Source organism: Phocoena sinus, chromosome 20, assembly GCF_008692025.1.
Source record: "Phocoena sinus isolate mPhoSin1 chromosome 20, mPhoSin1.pri, whole genome shotgun sequence".
In the NCBI taxonomy this organism is placed as follows: domain Eukaryota; kingdom Metazoa; phylum Chordata; class Mammalia; order Artiodactyla; family Phocoenidae; genus Phocoena; species Phocoena sinus.
In genome coordinates this window covers 51,946,252-51,963,124 of record NC_045782.1, presented here as the reverse complement: position 1 = coordinate 51,963,124, position 16,873 = coordinate 51,946,252, and the positions used below count along the sequence as shown (strand labels likewise).

Genomic DNA, 16,873 nt, shown 5'->3' with positions numbered 1-16,873 from the left:
GCAGTGAGCCACAGTGTTTTATTAAAAAGGTTCCTGATTTTCCCACGATGTTTCCAGGCCAGCTCTGCCAGGAGGGTTCAGGTGGCTGGCACAGTGCTGAGGGGTCATTGCCATGATGCTGCCCTGTCGCTCAGTTCTGCCCGGGCTCGCTGCTGGTCTGCCTTCCCTTCCATCAGCTACTGTCCACGGCCATGGCCCCTCACCTCATTCCTGGGGTGGCCCCAGGCCGGTTCGGTCCCGCTGCAGGGCTCCCCGCTTGCTGTCTATAATCTCCTTCCAGTTGTCCCTCCAGGAGAGCAGCCGTCTCCGTGGGGGGGGCAGGGCCAGGTGCTGGTTGTGGCAGCAGGTGAACAAGATGTGCTCCCAGCTTGGGGTCTCCTCTTGGCCTGCGACAGGACACGGGAGGAAGGCAGGGATACACTCTGTAATCTGGTTATTTTTACTCCCTCTCCCTAATCCCAGCAGGCTAGATGCCTGGAGGTTGCTAGGGAAAAGGGCTCCTACCTTGAATGGTGTCCTTGTCATCAATGAGGAGGTCCCCCAAGACCACCGTCTTGTCCCTCGTCAAGATAATGCGCTCCACAAACTGGGGCCCCAGGTGCTTCTCCACCCAGCGGTACTGTGAGGTGGGCATAGGTGGCTCAGTAGGGCCTGACGGGCCCTTGAATTCAGGGCCAGTGAGCAAGTAGGTGTGAGGGAGGGTCTACAGCAGCTCATGAGAGATATGGCTCCCCTCTACCCCCCCACCCTCACCCCCGACTGTCTCTGTTTCTGCCGCTTTCTTTAAAAGATCAGGGCTTAGGAGCCTAAGTCTGCGGGTGAAGTGCTGGGGCAGCCGCACCTTCTCGTGCACACAGTGGTCATACTTCATCAGAGGGCTGGTGCAGATGAAGACCTCGGTGCTGCGGGGGTGGGGGGGGGCGGTTAGACAGGGTGGTGCCACCCCCTGCTCCCCACCCCCCTCCCTCCCCGCCCTTCCTCACTCCTGCATGTCATTCATCTCCCGCATTGCTTCCAAGGCTCCAGGGATGGGCTCCAAGTCTAGGAAAAAGCCTGGGGCTTCATACACACTGGCCACTTTGTCCTGAAAGATACAGTGTTCCCGTCCTGGCTCTGATCCCAGCAGACCTCTCCAGCCCCAGCGAGGACTCTCAAAGTGAAGTTCCTGGGGGGGGCTTCGGTCCCCAAATCAGAGTCTCAGGTAGAGGACTTTGTTCAGGGGTAAGTACTCCCCCAGACTGTAGTCCTGAGGTGAACTGTGGATTCTGAAGTGAGAGCTTTGTTAATTTTAAACAGGAAGGTGTCACTGGACATGGAGCAGAGACAGTCCTGACCCAAGGGGAAGTCTCCCCACTCCCAGGTGTCCTGTGGGGTCGGGGCTCCCCGCTCCAGGGCGACCCCATGCCGCCGCACCCCCCACCCCCCACCTCCCTACCGCCAGGTCCGGGCGCAGGGCTCGGTACTGCTCGCAGGCGAGGAAGCCGCGGCGCTCCTGCAGCGGCACGTGCGGCTCCCGGGGGAAGCTTCGGCGGAAGCCCCGCAGGAGGCCGGCCTCGAAATCCGCCAGAACGCCGTCCATGTCCACCAGCACCCGCACTGGCCGCCCGCGCCGCGCAGCCATCTGTATCGCCATCGCTGCGAGGCAGGCGGCCCGGCGGAAACGTGGCCCCGGGAGCCGCCGCGCGGACCTGGACGAGGGCACTGCAGCTTCCGGAGCCGTGGGGTGGGCGGGCTCGACCGCGGCTGATTTGCATGGGCAGCCCCGTTTCGGGGGGCGGGGCCGGCGTGGCGATGGCTTGCGCTGCTTTCTGGTCTGAGGACGCACCTACGTGCACATCAGCAGCCTTCCACGCTGTAGCAGACGTCCTCGCTCACCCCGAATGTTACTCGGGGCAGAACTTCCAGGGGCCCGACAGGAGGGACTATCTTAAATACTGGGAAGCGTCGTCTAACAAGGAGTCAAGCCTCCTTAAACCTGAGACGCCATACCTGCGCACCCTGCTGTGGGGACCGGCGCAGAGCTTCCAACCCGTCAAGGCAGCACCAACCCACGGCCCGAATCACGGGGACTCCCAGTAACGGTCAGAAGTGAATGAATCTGATGAGGACAACTGGTTCGTGTGAGCAGAGCTCCTCAGAGACAAACGCATAAACCAGAGTTGGCGTGAAACATGGGAGCATCTGCTTTAAACATCCAGTTCCACCTGGAAGAGGCGATTTTACCACCAGGCTCAGGTAATCGGGACAATCCTTTTTGTGGAACTGACAGGTCTCTAGAATTGGCAGTTCCATCCTCCTCTAGAAAATGCTTAGCATTGCTAAGTTTTGTTGACTCTCCTTTTTGTAGATTTCACGCAATTTCCTGACTACATGTAAATATATTTACCTACAAACTAGATTCAGATTTGAGTAAGTGACCCATCTTCCTGTAGTTCCCCACCTCAGCACCCCAATACGTCTAAACCCAATGGAACAGAAGCATAAGGAAGGGGAGCCTGGCGATCTAATTTTAAAATGCTAAAGAGGTAGAACAGACATCAGCAGTAAACACCAAGCCACTTGAGACACATAACTGTGTAAAAGGTCCACAGTCAACGAAATGCTGATTCTTCTGCCATCGTCATCATTTTAAGATCATTCAACTTCATCTTCTAAACCCTAAGCTTTCTAACTGGAAAATTCAACACCCTTAGCAAACATGTTTACATAGAATTTTCTAAAATCTGTAATAGTACCAAAATGACTGGCAGAACACCTTTAGGCTAGGCACTTACCTTCACAGAATAAAAAACTAAAGCCAAGTCACAAGTTGTGACACAAATCAGGGACCTCTCTTGCCCAGGAGCTCCACCATTACTGAGAGAGAAGGGTGCAGGTTCCCTATCTCTGAAGTCATGACAAACCGTAACTCAGGTGATTGGTAGGGCTAACCTGTTCTGGTGAACCTGGAAAGACTGTGTAGCACAGCTGTTGATTTTCCATTTTGCAAGTACTTTACACAGTAAGGGAGAAACACTTAACACCTCCACAACCTATGGTCACCCTTATTCTTCCCAAAGACATGCCCAGTAAGTCAGAATAGCTGGTGGTTACACACTAGGTTTGAGTCATTTCAGTCATGGGAAGGTTTTTAGAGGTGACCTCATTCAAAAGTCTTACTTTTAAGTCAGGAAACTGAGCTCCCAAATGACAAGCCCAAGGCACATAGCTGGTCGGTAGCACAGCTAGACCTAAAAAGCCGATTTACAGTGCCCAATTTGGACACTTAATATAGCATGTTGGTCTGGAACTTTCTGCCTAGAACCTAGTGAGCGTTCTCCCATCTTCTGTCTCCTGTATCGCTTGAGAGGACTCAGATGACCCTGTCCCCTTCTATCTACGTGGACCCTTCCTTTCTTTGGAGCCTTCTTCTCTGACCACCCACCATTGAGAAGCACCCTACAGGCATGAGAGGACTTGAAATTTTGAATGTTAGCACCCAGCACAGGAGGGTAGGTGGTAGAAGAGTGTAAAGGGTATTGGCTAATAATTATTTTGGATACCAATTATCCATATTATTCCTGTATTTTATTACCAGAGAGCCATTAATTTTCATTTTGGCATTCTGAACTTGTGCTCTCTGACTTGAAAGCTGCTTTCTTTAGAGAGAAGCCCACTTCTCTCTGGGCCTTTGTTAGCGTGTTTTAACTTTAATGGCTCATCAAATCATTGGGCAACAAGGTTGATAGTAACAAAGAAAAAAGCAACTAAGCAAGTAGAACTCCTGAAACAATCTCAAAAAGATGACACAGGACACTGTTTCAAAATTTGTACATTGTTTACTTTAAGCAACAGTCCAGGATTGTGAAGTACAACACATTTTAAGGATGAGACTTTCTTTCATGGTCAAGCACCAGCATCATGCACACAGCTTCAAGTTATCTAAGAAGAGCACTGCCCCCGGGGCGGGGGGGTCCCTTCACCAGGAAGTCCCATTTCCATGTGGTCCCCACCCCTGCTTCACCACCTGGAGTTCGTCAGTCTGAGCGTACAGCGAAGCCTCCCTCTGCGTGGGAGCAGCAGGCTTTGCTCAGCCAGCCAAGTTAGTATCTGGCTGAAATATTTCTCAAGGTTCAGAAATGAAAGGCAGTTGTTTGTTGTGTTTTGCTTTGCAGGCAGCAAGGCATGGGGCGCAGGCCTCTGTCGCTCCCTATGGCGCAGGAAGGTGCTTTTTGCAACGGGCACTGACAAGTTAGGGCAACACCAGGTAGGCTCAGCGTCAAGACAACCTTGTTTGGGGGCCTGAAGGGACAGCGCCTGTGGACCGTTTACTGGCCTGTCCGATCCAGGCTTGGTAAACCCTAGTAAAGCTGACAAGAAAAGGGTTTTAAAAACCTCAGTACAAAAGATCCTCTAACACATTTGAAACCAATTTATCTGTTCTTAAAAACACGGTACTAAGTGTCACAAAGCTTTCCCTCCAATCTACTACTAGAAAACTCTCATGCCAAGGCCTATAGACCCAGAGGAATCAGGACAGACAGAGAACCTGTTCTTCCAAAATAAAAAAAGACAGCAGTACATAAAGTGCTTCTTTTTTAATGAAACAAATCCAAAACATGTACAGTCAGGCTCAAGTTGTGCAGTTCACAAGCATGGAGAAAACAAAGAAACGAAACGACAGAGTTCAGGGCAGACGGAGCTAACCCAGGACGAGGCTGGACTTGCCACCAGGGGGGTTCCTCCGGGATGGCACGGGCGCCGGTGCCACTGGGCTGGGCACAGGGGCAGCGGGCACAGGCTTCTCCTCGCTCTGCCCCAGGCTGGCCTGCAAGTCTGTGTCTACGTTTTCTAGGAAAACAGAATGAAATTAAGGCTAATAACTATTCCCAGTGAAGATGAAAAGCCTAAGTGTTTTGGCTTTTGGGGTTTTTTTTGAGGATGGTTCAAACCATGCCTAGAGCTATAAAGAAGAAACCAACAATTACCAACCATCTGGCAGCCACTATCCAGAATTAACCACTGTTAATGTTTTGCCGTATTTGTCCCCAGATCTTTTTCTGTGTACGTTCCTTTCTAAATTACAGAAATATATGAAGACATAAATATTTTAAATGAGAACATTACAGACAAGCTCTAGGCCCGTCTTCCCTGATGGTCCAGTGGTTAAGACTCCGCGTCCCCAATGCAGGGGGCCCGTCACAATATCTGGTCAGGGAACTAGATCCCGCACACATGCCGCAGCTAAAAGCGCTAGGTCCCTGACCACCGCTCCACCTTTATGTGGGTCTCCTCTCCCTATACACAGAGGCCCTACTACTAGTTGTGTGCATTCCTCTAGTCCATTTGTTTTATGTATATTTTGTGTATTTTATTTCCAGTAAATTACATAGAATAGTGTTTTTGTTGTATTTAACATAAATAATATCAATTTCTTTTTTTTTTAAACTTTTGGACATTTACCCCCACTTACACACATGGTCATGATTCACCTTGCTTAAATAATTGCTTTATATTATGTACAGAATATATATGATTAAGCCTCTACCGATAGCAAAAAATTGAAACTAATCCAACCATTCCGAAACTAATGCGCACACTCTGGAACGTGTGCCCACGGGGCCACGAGCTGTCATCTTCAATTTGAACAGATCACACACCACCTTCCCCAGTGGCTGTACAAGTTCTACCCCACTGCCCGTGTCAGAGTATGCTCTCCCTACATCTTTCCATTTCCACCACTTGATAACCATCTCACCTTAATATTTGACGAACTGATGGGTGAAAAATATTTTTAAATTCCTGTTATATGTTACATTTTCATGATTAATGGGTGAGGTTGATTTTTTTTTTAAACGATACAATATCCAGTTGTACAGACATTTATTAAAGAATCTACCTCCCCGCTACTGATCTGTAATATATTAACCCAGTCACTCCCATCATGTTAACCTGGCACTTTCCACATTAAAGTCTTAAGAATTAGTGTATTATTATCCGATATCCTAAATATTGCTTGATTGATTCCCTGACTGATTTGTGAAATTCCCAACAAGCATATATCCTTAAACGGGTAGTTTCCATTGGATCAAAGTCAAGAGTGACTGCAAAAGAAAAAACGCTAGGGACTTCCCCAGTGGCGCAGTGGTTAAGAATCCATCTGCCAGTGCAGGGGACACAGGTTCGAGCCCTGGTCCGGGAAGATCCCACGTGCTATGGAGCAACTAAGCCCGTGTGCCACAACTACTGAAGCCCGCGCACCTAGAGCCCGTGCTCTGCAACAAGAGAAGCCACCGCAATGAGAAGCCCGCGCACCACAACTAGAGAAAGCCCACGCGCAGCAACCAAGACCCGACACAGCCAAAAATAAATAAACTTTTAAAAATAAATAAACTTCCTGGACTTTTTCTCTCTTTCTTCAAGATTTCCAAAGTCCTCCCTGTAGCCATTCCTGTGTTTAATTACCCAAAAGATGATGGCAATATATCCAAGCAAAATATGTTTTATTTCAACTGAGCAGAACAGCTTGGCTTTGCAGTGAAATTGCCAACAGAACTGGGGTCGACCTTCACTCACCAGACCTGTCCTGAATGATTATGCCCTTGTCATTTTATGACAAATGAGCTGAAAGTAGAAGCAGTCAGGAACACAGAATAATCAGGTGGCAAAACTGATGATCATTTGGGAAAAAAAAGGAAGGACTTGCACTGTACAGCTGCCTGTGCTGTTCATTCACCTCAAGGATCTGCAACACTGAGCTGGGGGTCGGGGGGAGAATTAATCATTAGCAAATGCCTTATCTTTTCCTGACTTCAGGGCCCTCACTTCTCTGGGCTCCCCAAATTTCTCATTATATCCACTGGCCAAAATTAGTGAAAGATTAGCTGATGCTTGCTAAACAAGGTCTGACATTGGAAGTACTTCAGAATATGAAAAGCAGCAGAATCAAAAAGCCTAGATTTTCTCTACCTCTAGAACAATCTTTTTAAATGGAACAAGTTGGACAGGAACAATAACTAATACACCTTCAGTCCAGTGAGAACCTAATCTGTCCGTGGAGGGAAAACCCAGGTAATGCTCCATGGTTCAGAAGATTCTCCTCCCGTCACGCCCAGCAAGAAACGATGAGAGGACAGAAGGGGAATGTGATTCTCATTAAACATTTCTGTTTCCCTGGAAGATTGACTCACAAATTGTAATGGCAGAAAAAGGCCTTGAGGAAGAGGCTTCATCCTCCTAGATCAGGGCGCCCTGTGACGGCTGCATGTCACTGAGTCAACTTTAACCTGACTGCTGCTGGCCGACATGCGTAAACCTCTCATCACACGCGCCGGCAATTCTCTGGCGCTTGTTGAAGAAGTGCCAATAAGCACTTCAAAGGTTTTAAATAATTAAATGATTACAGCTCATTTCCACATGTAATTGGTGATATGGGTGCTAAATGAAAACTTCACCGGCCCGCTAAGTCATCATTCACGAGATCACAGGGTTACAGCACCTCAGTATAAAATCAAACAAATTTTCTAAATTAAATGCTGAGGGCTGACTTGAAATGCTAGAGACTTTTACTAAAAAGCTCTCATTGAGTGTAACAAATACCAACCTGATTAACGCCCGTCTGTTCTTAAAGGATTCTCCAGTGGTTTTCCTTTCTAGTACGTTTCTAGCATTGCTCTCACTGCTGGCCGATACCAAACGTGGCCACGCTTGCTAGCTTTCCAGTTTCATTTTGCCTTCCTCTCCACCCAGAGGGTGCTGGCATTGGGGTAAAGCCAGGTTCACTCCCCAGTCTCCTTCCCTAAGACATGACTTGAATACAAATTCCAGTCTATTCTAACATTTACAGAACCAGAAGTTGTGATACTTTTTCAGAAGTACTCACCATGAACATCACCTTCTCCCTGGAAAAGAAAAAAATTAACAATTTACTTCAGATTTTAATTTTGCCACACACAAAGAAAAACAGAGTTCAGAGACGCTACTGTCTATTTGAAGCCAAATGTGAAGTTTTGTTTTGATGTAGTCAAGTTCAGGGTCACGCTGCCATTACAGTAAACAAACTTTATTCACCCTGGGACAATGCTACACAGAAATGCTGCTGGACAAGTTGTCCCCGTGCCAGTAACGTGCCCCGAACACCAAAAGACCTTAACATTTACGCTGATGACCTTGCATCAATTCGCATTTCAGAGGATCTTTTATCAGAAAATTGGTAAACCTGTCCTTTCACTCCCCCCTCCTTTCTCCTAATCTAGCTGTTGAAGGGCCTCCATCAGTTCCAAAGCCTTTCTACAGGTCTCCCCACACCCAGATGGCTGATGCCTCCATGTGCTCTGAGGTCCCTACTCAGGGGGACATCCTACCAGGCTTTCCAAACACATACCTGGGGCTCACAGGCCGTGATCACCTGCAGACAAAGAATGGTAACACCATGGTATACAGCCTCCTGGAGTTCAGCTCAAAACAACTGGGCAACCTCTGCCAACAACTAAAACAGTCCTTGAGCTCAGATATGCTACTATGTGTGAGATACACATGGAGTACGAGCGATCCTGTTTCAAAAATCAATACTGAAGGACAGAGACTAATCCTAGTGGTAGCAGAGACATACGAACAGACCAAGATCCCATTGACTCACCTTTCTGACTGACTGTCAGTCTTCCATCACCAGTATGGTTAGTGCCTTTCCTAACTACCTCTATGTAAAACTCCAGTGGCAGGTCTCAGTACAAGGGGGTTGGTGCAGGGCAGGTGGAATTAATTTCTCAACTGTATAAACCTCAAAGCCTGTCTTTCTCCCCACACTGTCACACTGACCTTCAGATCTAAGAAGTCTCCAGGGTTTGCTTCAGAAGAGTTACTTCTCTGGGGTCCAGATGACTCAGAATCTTCCCGGTCACCACAAGACTTGGCACCTGAATCAAAATATACTTTCTTAAGGAATACAATGGAAATACCTAAAGCAAAACACTTTAATTAGTTAGTCTCATACTACAACATGAGCTAACAGTGTTAGGGAATGACGGCTTAAAAGTTCTACTGAGGGTCTAAATAACCCAGCCTGACGGTTGTCCTTATTCTGATCCGTTACACAGACTCCCAGCATTTCCCATTTCTTAGTCCTCGTCTCTCCTCCCATGACAAGCTTTAATTGTTGTCTCTCATGATTAAGCTAGATTTTACTCATCGGCACAAAACCAGCTGTGGTGGTTCTGCTGGGTCCGTCCCTTTGACCAGGGTTCACGGATACTAACAGTACCTGCCGACTTGGCCCAGGAAGGGGGATTTTCCTCAGGTGTCCCAAAGATGCTAGAGGCCATTTTATTCCGCCTCACGGGTTGTTCTGTTGGTTCATCAAAACCTAATGAAAAATTGGATCCACCACCTGGAGGCCGCAAAACCCTAGGAATGATGGCAAAACAACGATTTCAGATCAGATCAAAACATTTCTTGGCACACTTGTTTTCAAACACCTTTCATTTTTCTCAACCACTCATTCCACCTACCCACCCCCACACACACGCACAAAAGAGAGCTGCTAATGGGAAAATTAGGAATTGATTTCATCGTGGTATAAATTCAGTGCTGGGTGTTAAGGTATGAAATCCCGCTCTGTAGTATCTGTGGCGAGGTTGCGCATCACACAAGGCGGCTGAAACGGCCTGAGAGCACCCATAGCAGGCTGCTCGGCGTCCCATTTTAGGAAAAGGCAGAAACCTAATGGATGTTGTCTATCAGGCTCCGCTGGACACTTGCAAAGAAGTTGAGAAGCACATCTTGTTATTTATTTAAAAAAAAACTGTTCGGGGGACTTCCCCGGTGGTCCAGTGGTAAAGAACCCACCTTCCAATGCAGGGGACTCGGGTTCAATCCCTGGTCGTCAGGGAACTAAGATCCCATATGCCCCATGGCGCAGCCAAAAAAAAAAAAAAAAAAAAAAAAAAAGGGTTCCATTTTTATTTTCAACGAAATTTTTAAAATGGAAGAATATACATATAAAAGTTGACCAATTTAGAAGCCCAAGGAAAACTGGTAATAGTCTCTCCCGTCTCAGCATGACTCACAAGCCCTGTTTATACACTTGTACCTCACTGTTCTCACTAATCATCATGAGTGATCAGCCACAAGGAGACAGTCAATGAGAAATTAAGTTTAGGACCCCATGGCATGCTGTATATCCATGCACCTTTAGATACCATCTACAGCTGTTTTGTTTGACAAGGAAATACAGCACATTCACATTTCCAGATCTTCTTGACACAGGTTGACCAGTTTGTCCCCTCTGTGGAAAAACTCAATTGAATTTGTCCTGTCACCACTCAAAACAGAAAATGGAGATGGTTTCATGGAAAGATTTTCTAACTACAGATTCACTTCCTTTATTGGTGATCAGAGGGGTCTGTTTTTCTATTAAATCATTTTGAGTAAGAAACATTTTTCTAGGAAGGTGTTCATTTCATTCAAGTTTCCAAATAAATACGATTGTCATTTGTAAACTCAGCTCTGCAAGTTTTCAAACATAAGGTCTTTCTAGTTCACTGATTTCCAGCTTTTCATTACCACACGGACAACAAAGTCTGTGTGACATGTTCCCCTGAAATTTGATAAGATGTGCCTTATGGCTTGATGTGGTCAGTTTTGTAAATCTTCTATATATGTGCTTGAAAAGAATGTGTATCTGCCAATATGCTATGTGCCTACCAGATAAAGCCTGTAACTGAGTTGTTCAGATCTACTGATTATTAAATATGGTTTATCAATCACTGAGATTTCTGTTATCAACTTCTACTACAATGGGGGTTTTGTCAGTTTCTCCTCAGGACTCTGTCAAGACAGAGTTCTCTCTCAAAAAGACCACCACTGGGGAACCGCACTTCCACTGCAGGGGACATGGGTTCGATCCCTGATCGGGGAACTAAGATCCTGCAAGCCACACGGTGCAGGGGGGGAAAAAAAAAAGACCACCACTGCAGTATTTTATTTAGTTCGGTAGGGAGAACTGCGTTGGGTTAACTGGCTAGTCATTTTGATTAAAGAAACAAAATATATATTCTTAACTCACTTCATTTACCAAAATAAATTCCAGCTAGGTCAAATATTTCAATTTAAAGCCTAAGACAAAAATATTAGAAGAAAACATGTACGAATATGGTCCTAGTCTTGAAGAAAAGGGCTTTCCTTCTAAGCACAAGATGAAAGCCAGAAACCATGAAAAATGGACAGATTAAACTTGGCAAAAATACACATTTGACAAAGGGTAATATAAATGCTTTTAAAAATAATTTTAAAAATCGAGAGAGGGCTTCCCTGGTGGCACAGTGGTTGAGAGTCCGCCTGCCGATGCAGGGGACACGGGTTCGTGCCCCAGTCCGGGAAGATCCCACATGCCGCGGAGCGGCTGGGCCCGTGAGCCATGGCAGCTGGGCCTGCGCGTCCGGAGCCTGTGCTCCTCAACAGGAGAGGCCACAACAGTGAGAGGCCCGCCTACCGCAAAAAAAAAAAAAAAAAAAAAAATCGAGAGAAAAATGGACAAAAGGTAAACAGACAATTAAAAAATATGGATCACGTCTAAACACTGAAAATTTAAATTCACAAGCAAATAAATGAAATTTAAAACAAAAGGATATATTTTTTGCTTATTAGGCTGGTAAAGATGAAAAAAAATGCCAATTGCCAGCATGAATTAAAGTGTGAGAATATAAATTTGCACAAACTTTCTAAAGAACATTCTGATAAAACGTATCAAATGTTTAAGTTTGCATCTTATATGAACCAGCGTTTCTACTTCCAGAAGTTATCCTAAGTAGATAATTAGACATATGTACAAGAACACTTGCAGACGTAGGCTTGGTTACGCCTAAGCAGAACACAAGGAAATCGAGACAAACTTCGCCTCTCAACCATATCTAGTTCTTACCATCTTCTCCAACCCAGTCAGGCCACTTTCTTCACTGTTCAGTGAACTGTTCTGGCTTATCTCCACCTTGGAGTATTTACTCCCATATTTTCTCCTGCCCAGAGCACTCTCCACCCTTTCCTTGGCGACTATTTCAAAATCCAGCCCATTTCTTAAACCTCCACCTCCTCCATGGAGCCCTCCATGACCCTGAAGAATGACAAGTAGGACACTGAGAGGAAAGCATGTTAGACACCCTTCTTCTGGTCACCAGCTCTTTCTGTAAAGGGCCAAATAGTAAATATTCTTGGCTTGTGCTTCGTTTGGTCTTTTGCAACTGTTTAGCTCCATCACGTAGCACAAAAGGCAGCCATAGACAACACAAAAACGAATGAGTGCAGCTATGTTCCAATAAAACTTTATTTCTGGACACTGAAATTTGATTTTCATGTCCTTTTCATAAGTCATGAAAGATTCTTCTTCTTGCCTTTTTCAACCATTTATCAATGTAAAAATCAGGTGCCAGCTGGGCTTGGCTCTCCTCTGTCTAGTTCAGCAAATAGCCTCATTTTTTAAGAGAACGAAGTCAGGCCTTGAGAAGTTCTAAATAAATTGCCCAGCATTAGTTAAGTGACAGAGATGGGGCCAAATCCCAAATCCTCTCTCCCTGACAGGCACACAAGACATGCTCAAAGTGCTGAAATAGGGGAACCACTATAATGCCATTTTTCTCTTTAAACTACATACCTATGTGGTTGGTGCTTTGATTGCTTTTCTTGTTTTCTAGCCTTAGACTGAAGCTATTTCTTATATACATCCTCTAGCATCCTCCCCTAAATCTAATATTCGTGTCTGTGTCCATAGTAAAATTCAGTACTCAATTTATACTAAATTAAAATTTCATTATTTTCCCCGTGCAGGCAGGGAAGACCCGCTTTTATAACATGTAAAACATTAAAAACCCCACTGTTTCTAAGTCTCAGATATTAAATATCCACTTAGATTAAATTCATTATATGAATTAAGATAAATGTGTTCAGGCATACCTCTTATAATTTTAGGTTTGCTAATTAAATTGTTTAAATCATAATTAAAGGTATGTTATAAATTCTTAATAGTCATTTTCTTATGTTAAAGTTGGAAGTGACTAGGTTTTTATCATTTGTACCTCAAATCAACACACACTTGAAATACTATAATCAAAATTAACCTGCTTCAGGGAATAACCTGGTGGTCCAGTGGTTAGGGCTCCACGCTTCCACAGGATGAGGCACAGTTTGGGGAACTAAGATCCCAAAACAAAAAACGAAATTAACTTGCTTCACTGTCATCCCCTTCATTCCCTAGAGATTAGAATGATTTTCCTTACTATCATAATTAAATTCTCATGAATTATTTCAGCAAGATGAAAATCTTCAGAACCCTAATGGGCCAGGAAATTTTTTTTGCCTTAAAAAAAAAAGACACTAGAACCCAATCACCAGCTTCAAAAGAAAGTCAAAGCTCTGACCGGACCAACTTTTTAAAGGTCTGTGTTCCTCTTGCAATAGCAGCAGGTACTACCTACTCCGATGACGTCAGTGTTGGAGAGCCCATTTGTAACAGCGAGACATCCCCAAACAAAGGATTTGGATCATAAGACAGAAATTATTTCAATTTTATTTTTTAAGATCCCGCTGTTTTTTCTGAACTATGCATATGACTAGGTCAGGATTACACATCCGAGGCTCAACAAAAATGTGTCCATGTACTGCGGATAGCAATTTTCAAAAAATTACTTTTTCTTTCTTCTCTCTTTAAGTCCCAGAGTTGCTCTATGATCTTTGCAGGTCATTCCTTCCCTATCGAACTAAATTTATAATGTGTTTATGGAGCCAGGAAAATGTTACTGGAGAAAAGAAGTTTAAGAGAAATAGGTGAGATTCTACAAGAAGGAAAGGTAGGAAGTAAATAAAAGACAAAATGCTACAGTCTTGAGATTACAATATTGGAGGGAAATTGATGACAACAGGCGAATTAAAACATTTATTTTGCAGACCCAAAAGTCATTTATGTCTCACATTTCAAAGATACAAATCAAAAAGCTAGTGTGAGGATTCATTTGACCTGGTTACTTAAATTCTTTGTGAAGCACTAAACTGCACTCAACCCCAAAGGATAAAACCTCAGATTTTTTAATATAATGTATAAATTTTCACATTCCAATCACTACAGTATGACCAGCATAAAGTTGGCCTCATAGCACAAAATGAAAAACCGAGGTTCAATTTGTTCCAGTGTCCTCTGAAAAAAAATGATCTCACTGGAAGGATGACAACAGAAGAGGGAGTGACCAGTGTTTTCCTAGGTCTATCCTACTCAAGTTCCCCTTCCTCCCAGTAACACACTAATTTATTTTTTTAAATCTTTCCCATTCTTTTCTACATTTTGAAAGGGAAAGGAATGAGTTGAAAAGGAATGTCATTTCCAACACTCCCTCCTAAGACTCACTGCTGAGGCCTGCTTTTTGTCCCCAAGGACTCCAACCCTTGTGAGACACTGCTATTTCACGGCTGTCTTCTTAGCCCCACAAAATGGCTCCCTTTGTGCCACTTGCCCAGGACCCCCAAGGCTGGCCACACATGACTTCAGGTCATGATCAATGAAGAAGAGATGCTCAGAAAAAGTGGAATCTAAGCTTCCTCCACGCCTTGAGCAGCATCCCTGAGATGCCTGTATCCCACCTTGAGGAACAGCGTGCATATGCACTTAGCCGAGACAATGTAGACATCTACCACCGCATCCAAACCCTTCCACCAAGTTAGGCAAGGGCTTGGAAAAGGGACCCTCCCAGTCCAAACACCGTGCCCAGGGCCCCCTTCCCCAAATGCAGTGGCATGAGTGGCCAGAAGCGCCCCGGCTACGCAGGTGGAGATAGTACGGAAGAGACAATGGATGTCTCCGGCCCCGCCCAAGAACAGGAAACCTCCTCCGGCAGGGGAATCGCAGCCAGAGGTGAACTCATTTTGCATACGTCAAAGGGGGAAGCGAAAGAGGTGGGTTGCAAGCACCGAGGTCCGAAGGTCTGAGCGCAGAAAACCCACTCGGAACGACTCGCTCCCCCTCCCGTTCGGAGGTGGGCGCGGGAGGGGAAGGAGCAGGGGTCTTTCCTTTGTTAGCAGAGGGGGAGGCACTTCGCGGAGGGCTGACGGCTGGGTCCTGAACGGGGGTGAGGGTCGCGACGACCAGCCCCGCCCGAACACAAATGCCACCTGCCGGGCGGACCCGAGTGGGTAGGAGCCCGCCGGACCGATCGCTGCGGCTGCAGGATCTGACCGCCACGCCGGGCGCGGGGCCACCACCTGCCCCGGGCCAGAGGCACGAGCGCGTGGGCGGGGGTGGGACAATAGGGCCGGATCAAGGTGCCACGCGGGCTGCCCGGGCACCCGGGGCCCAAGACCACCGCCCTGGGGCCGAGCCAGTCACGCCACAAAAGGGAGAAAGCGAACCCTCTCGGCACCTCCCGACTAACGAAAACCCGCCGCGCTGCGAGCGCGAGCGGCCACGGCCCTCCCAAGCCCCTAGCTCCAGGGAAGGAATGAATGGAAGAGGAGCAGGAATCGGGCGGGGCCGGCGCGTCAGGTTAGCCGGCGGCACAAAGGGGGAGCCGGCGGCCGAGCCCCACCGCCCGGCCGAGCGCGAGAGCAGCGCCCCGGGCACGTTACCGCCGACGACCTGCCGCCAGACCCGCCTGGCCCCCTGGGCAGCGGCCCTCCCGCCCCCGAGCCCCCGAGCCTCACCGGGAGCTATTCCTGCTGTTGGGGTCGACGCCCTTGAAGGTGGTGGTGGTGGTCATGGCGCCGAGGAGCGAGGTAGGCTGGCGCGGGAGCGGAGAGCTGAAAGGGTCAGGTCTGAGGAGCGTGGAGTACCCCCACAGCCCAGAACCGGCGACCGCTGCAAGAGCCTCCACCGCTGTTTGCCAACCGGACCGCGGCCTTTATAGGGCTCACAAATCCCGCCCCCGCCCCGGCGGCATTGGCCAATTCAAACGGGCCTCTTCACTCCTATTGGCTTCCTGGAGTGCCAAGCATCCTGCGGCTTCACGACGGGCTGAGGCGGCCCCTGCTCAGCCTAAACCCACCCTCTTCCTGGTCAGGGAAGGTCTAGGGAAGTTTCCCCTCCCCCACCCTCAAATCTCGGAGATGATTGGACAAAGGACAAACCTGCCCCGCGCTCGGTACAAGTTGCGCTCGCTGTCACTTAAAAAAGTTACCTTGATAGAAGGAAAAGCTCGCTCTGGGCGAGTTGGAATCCGCAAGCCGAGGGCACATTTATCTTTACCATTAACTTATTTGCCTTACTCATGGAGGGTAGCAAGGGCATGCTCAAGGGATGAAAATAACTGCTACAAATTGACGTTTATTGAATATCTCCTATGTGTCCTGTTTGGAAACCTGACGGTCCCAAAGCAGGAGCACTATGAATCAGCAACAGAAAGCACACAAAGGTGATCCCTTCTAAAAGGACTGGAAATCCTTTACCTTTTAATGTTACTACTTAGCTGTAACGTGTGGTGCGTGCACTGGACCAAAATTACAGTCGTTCCGATTTGAGGGCCTGTTCTCAAGGCTGGTTAATGCCTGGCCTCGGGGAATGGCCACATCCCTTGCTACTAAGACCATGGGAGTAGCCCAGGCCTCTGCAGCTGTTTATAACCATTAAGTCATGACTCTTCCACCTGTCTGGGTAAATCTATCCCTGCAACAAATGCAGACACACTTGGAGGGCTCAGGAATGACTGTTTAGAAGACCGTACTAGCAAAGTCTTGGGCAAACAAGAGGGAAGGCCTTCCCTGTCATGCTGTTTCCCCTTTTTCAGTATTTCCATAACAAGTGAACTACACTCCTCTTTGTGTGGCCTCCTCCTTCCAAGCAGTTTGTGTTGGTCAACCACTCTCCTGGGCTTTCAGGAAAAGCCAGAGACAAGCTCTTCTCTTCTAGAAGGCCTGGATCATGTCT

The 16,873-nt window shown here is 46.9% G+C and overlaps 2 protein-coding genes across 2 annotated transcripts; both read right to left on the bottom strand.

The window, feature by feature from the left end:
- Window position 1: 1 nt before the first annotated feature.
- On the bottom strand, window positions 2–1,663 carry NT5C (5', 3'-nucleotidase, cytosolic). The gene is made up of 5 exons (XM_032615605.1): window positions 1,436–1,663; window positions 984–1,084; window positions 842–902; window positions 505–619; window positions 2–386 (listed from the first exon to the last, which is right to left on the bottom strand). The coding sequence occupies exons 1-5, from the start codon at window positions 1,631–1,633 to the stop codon at window positions 205–207; spliced, it is 657 nt and encodes a 218-aa protein (XP_032471496.1). The 5' UTR covers window positions 1,634–1,663; the 3' UTR covers window positions 2–204.
- Window positions 1,664–1,870: 207 nt separating this feature from the next.
- JPT1 (Jupiter microtubule associated homolog 1) lies at window positions 1,871–15,820 on the bottom strand. The gene is made up of 5 exons (XM_032615609.1): window positions 15,655–15,820; window positions 9,239–9,381; window positions 8,797–8,894; window positions 7,862–7,880; window positions 1,871–4,830 (listed from the first exon to the last, which is right to left on the bottom strand). Exons 1-5 carry the CDS (start codon window positions 15,708–15,710, stop codon window positions 4,682–4,684), a joined length of 465 nt encoding a protein of 154 aa, XP_032471500.1. The 5' UTR covers window positions 15,711–15,820; the 3' UTR covers window positions 1,871–4,681.
- Between the last annotated feature and the right edge of the window lie 1,053 nt (window positions 15,821–16,873).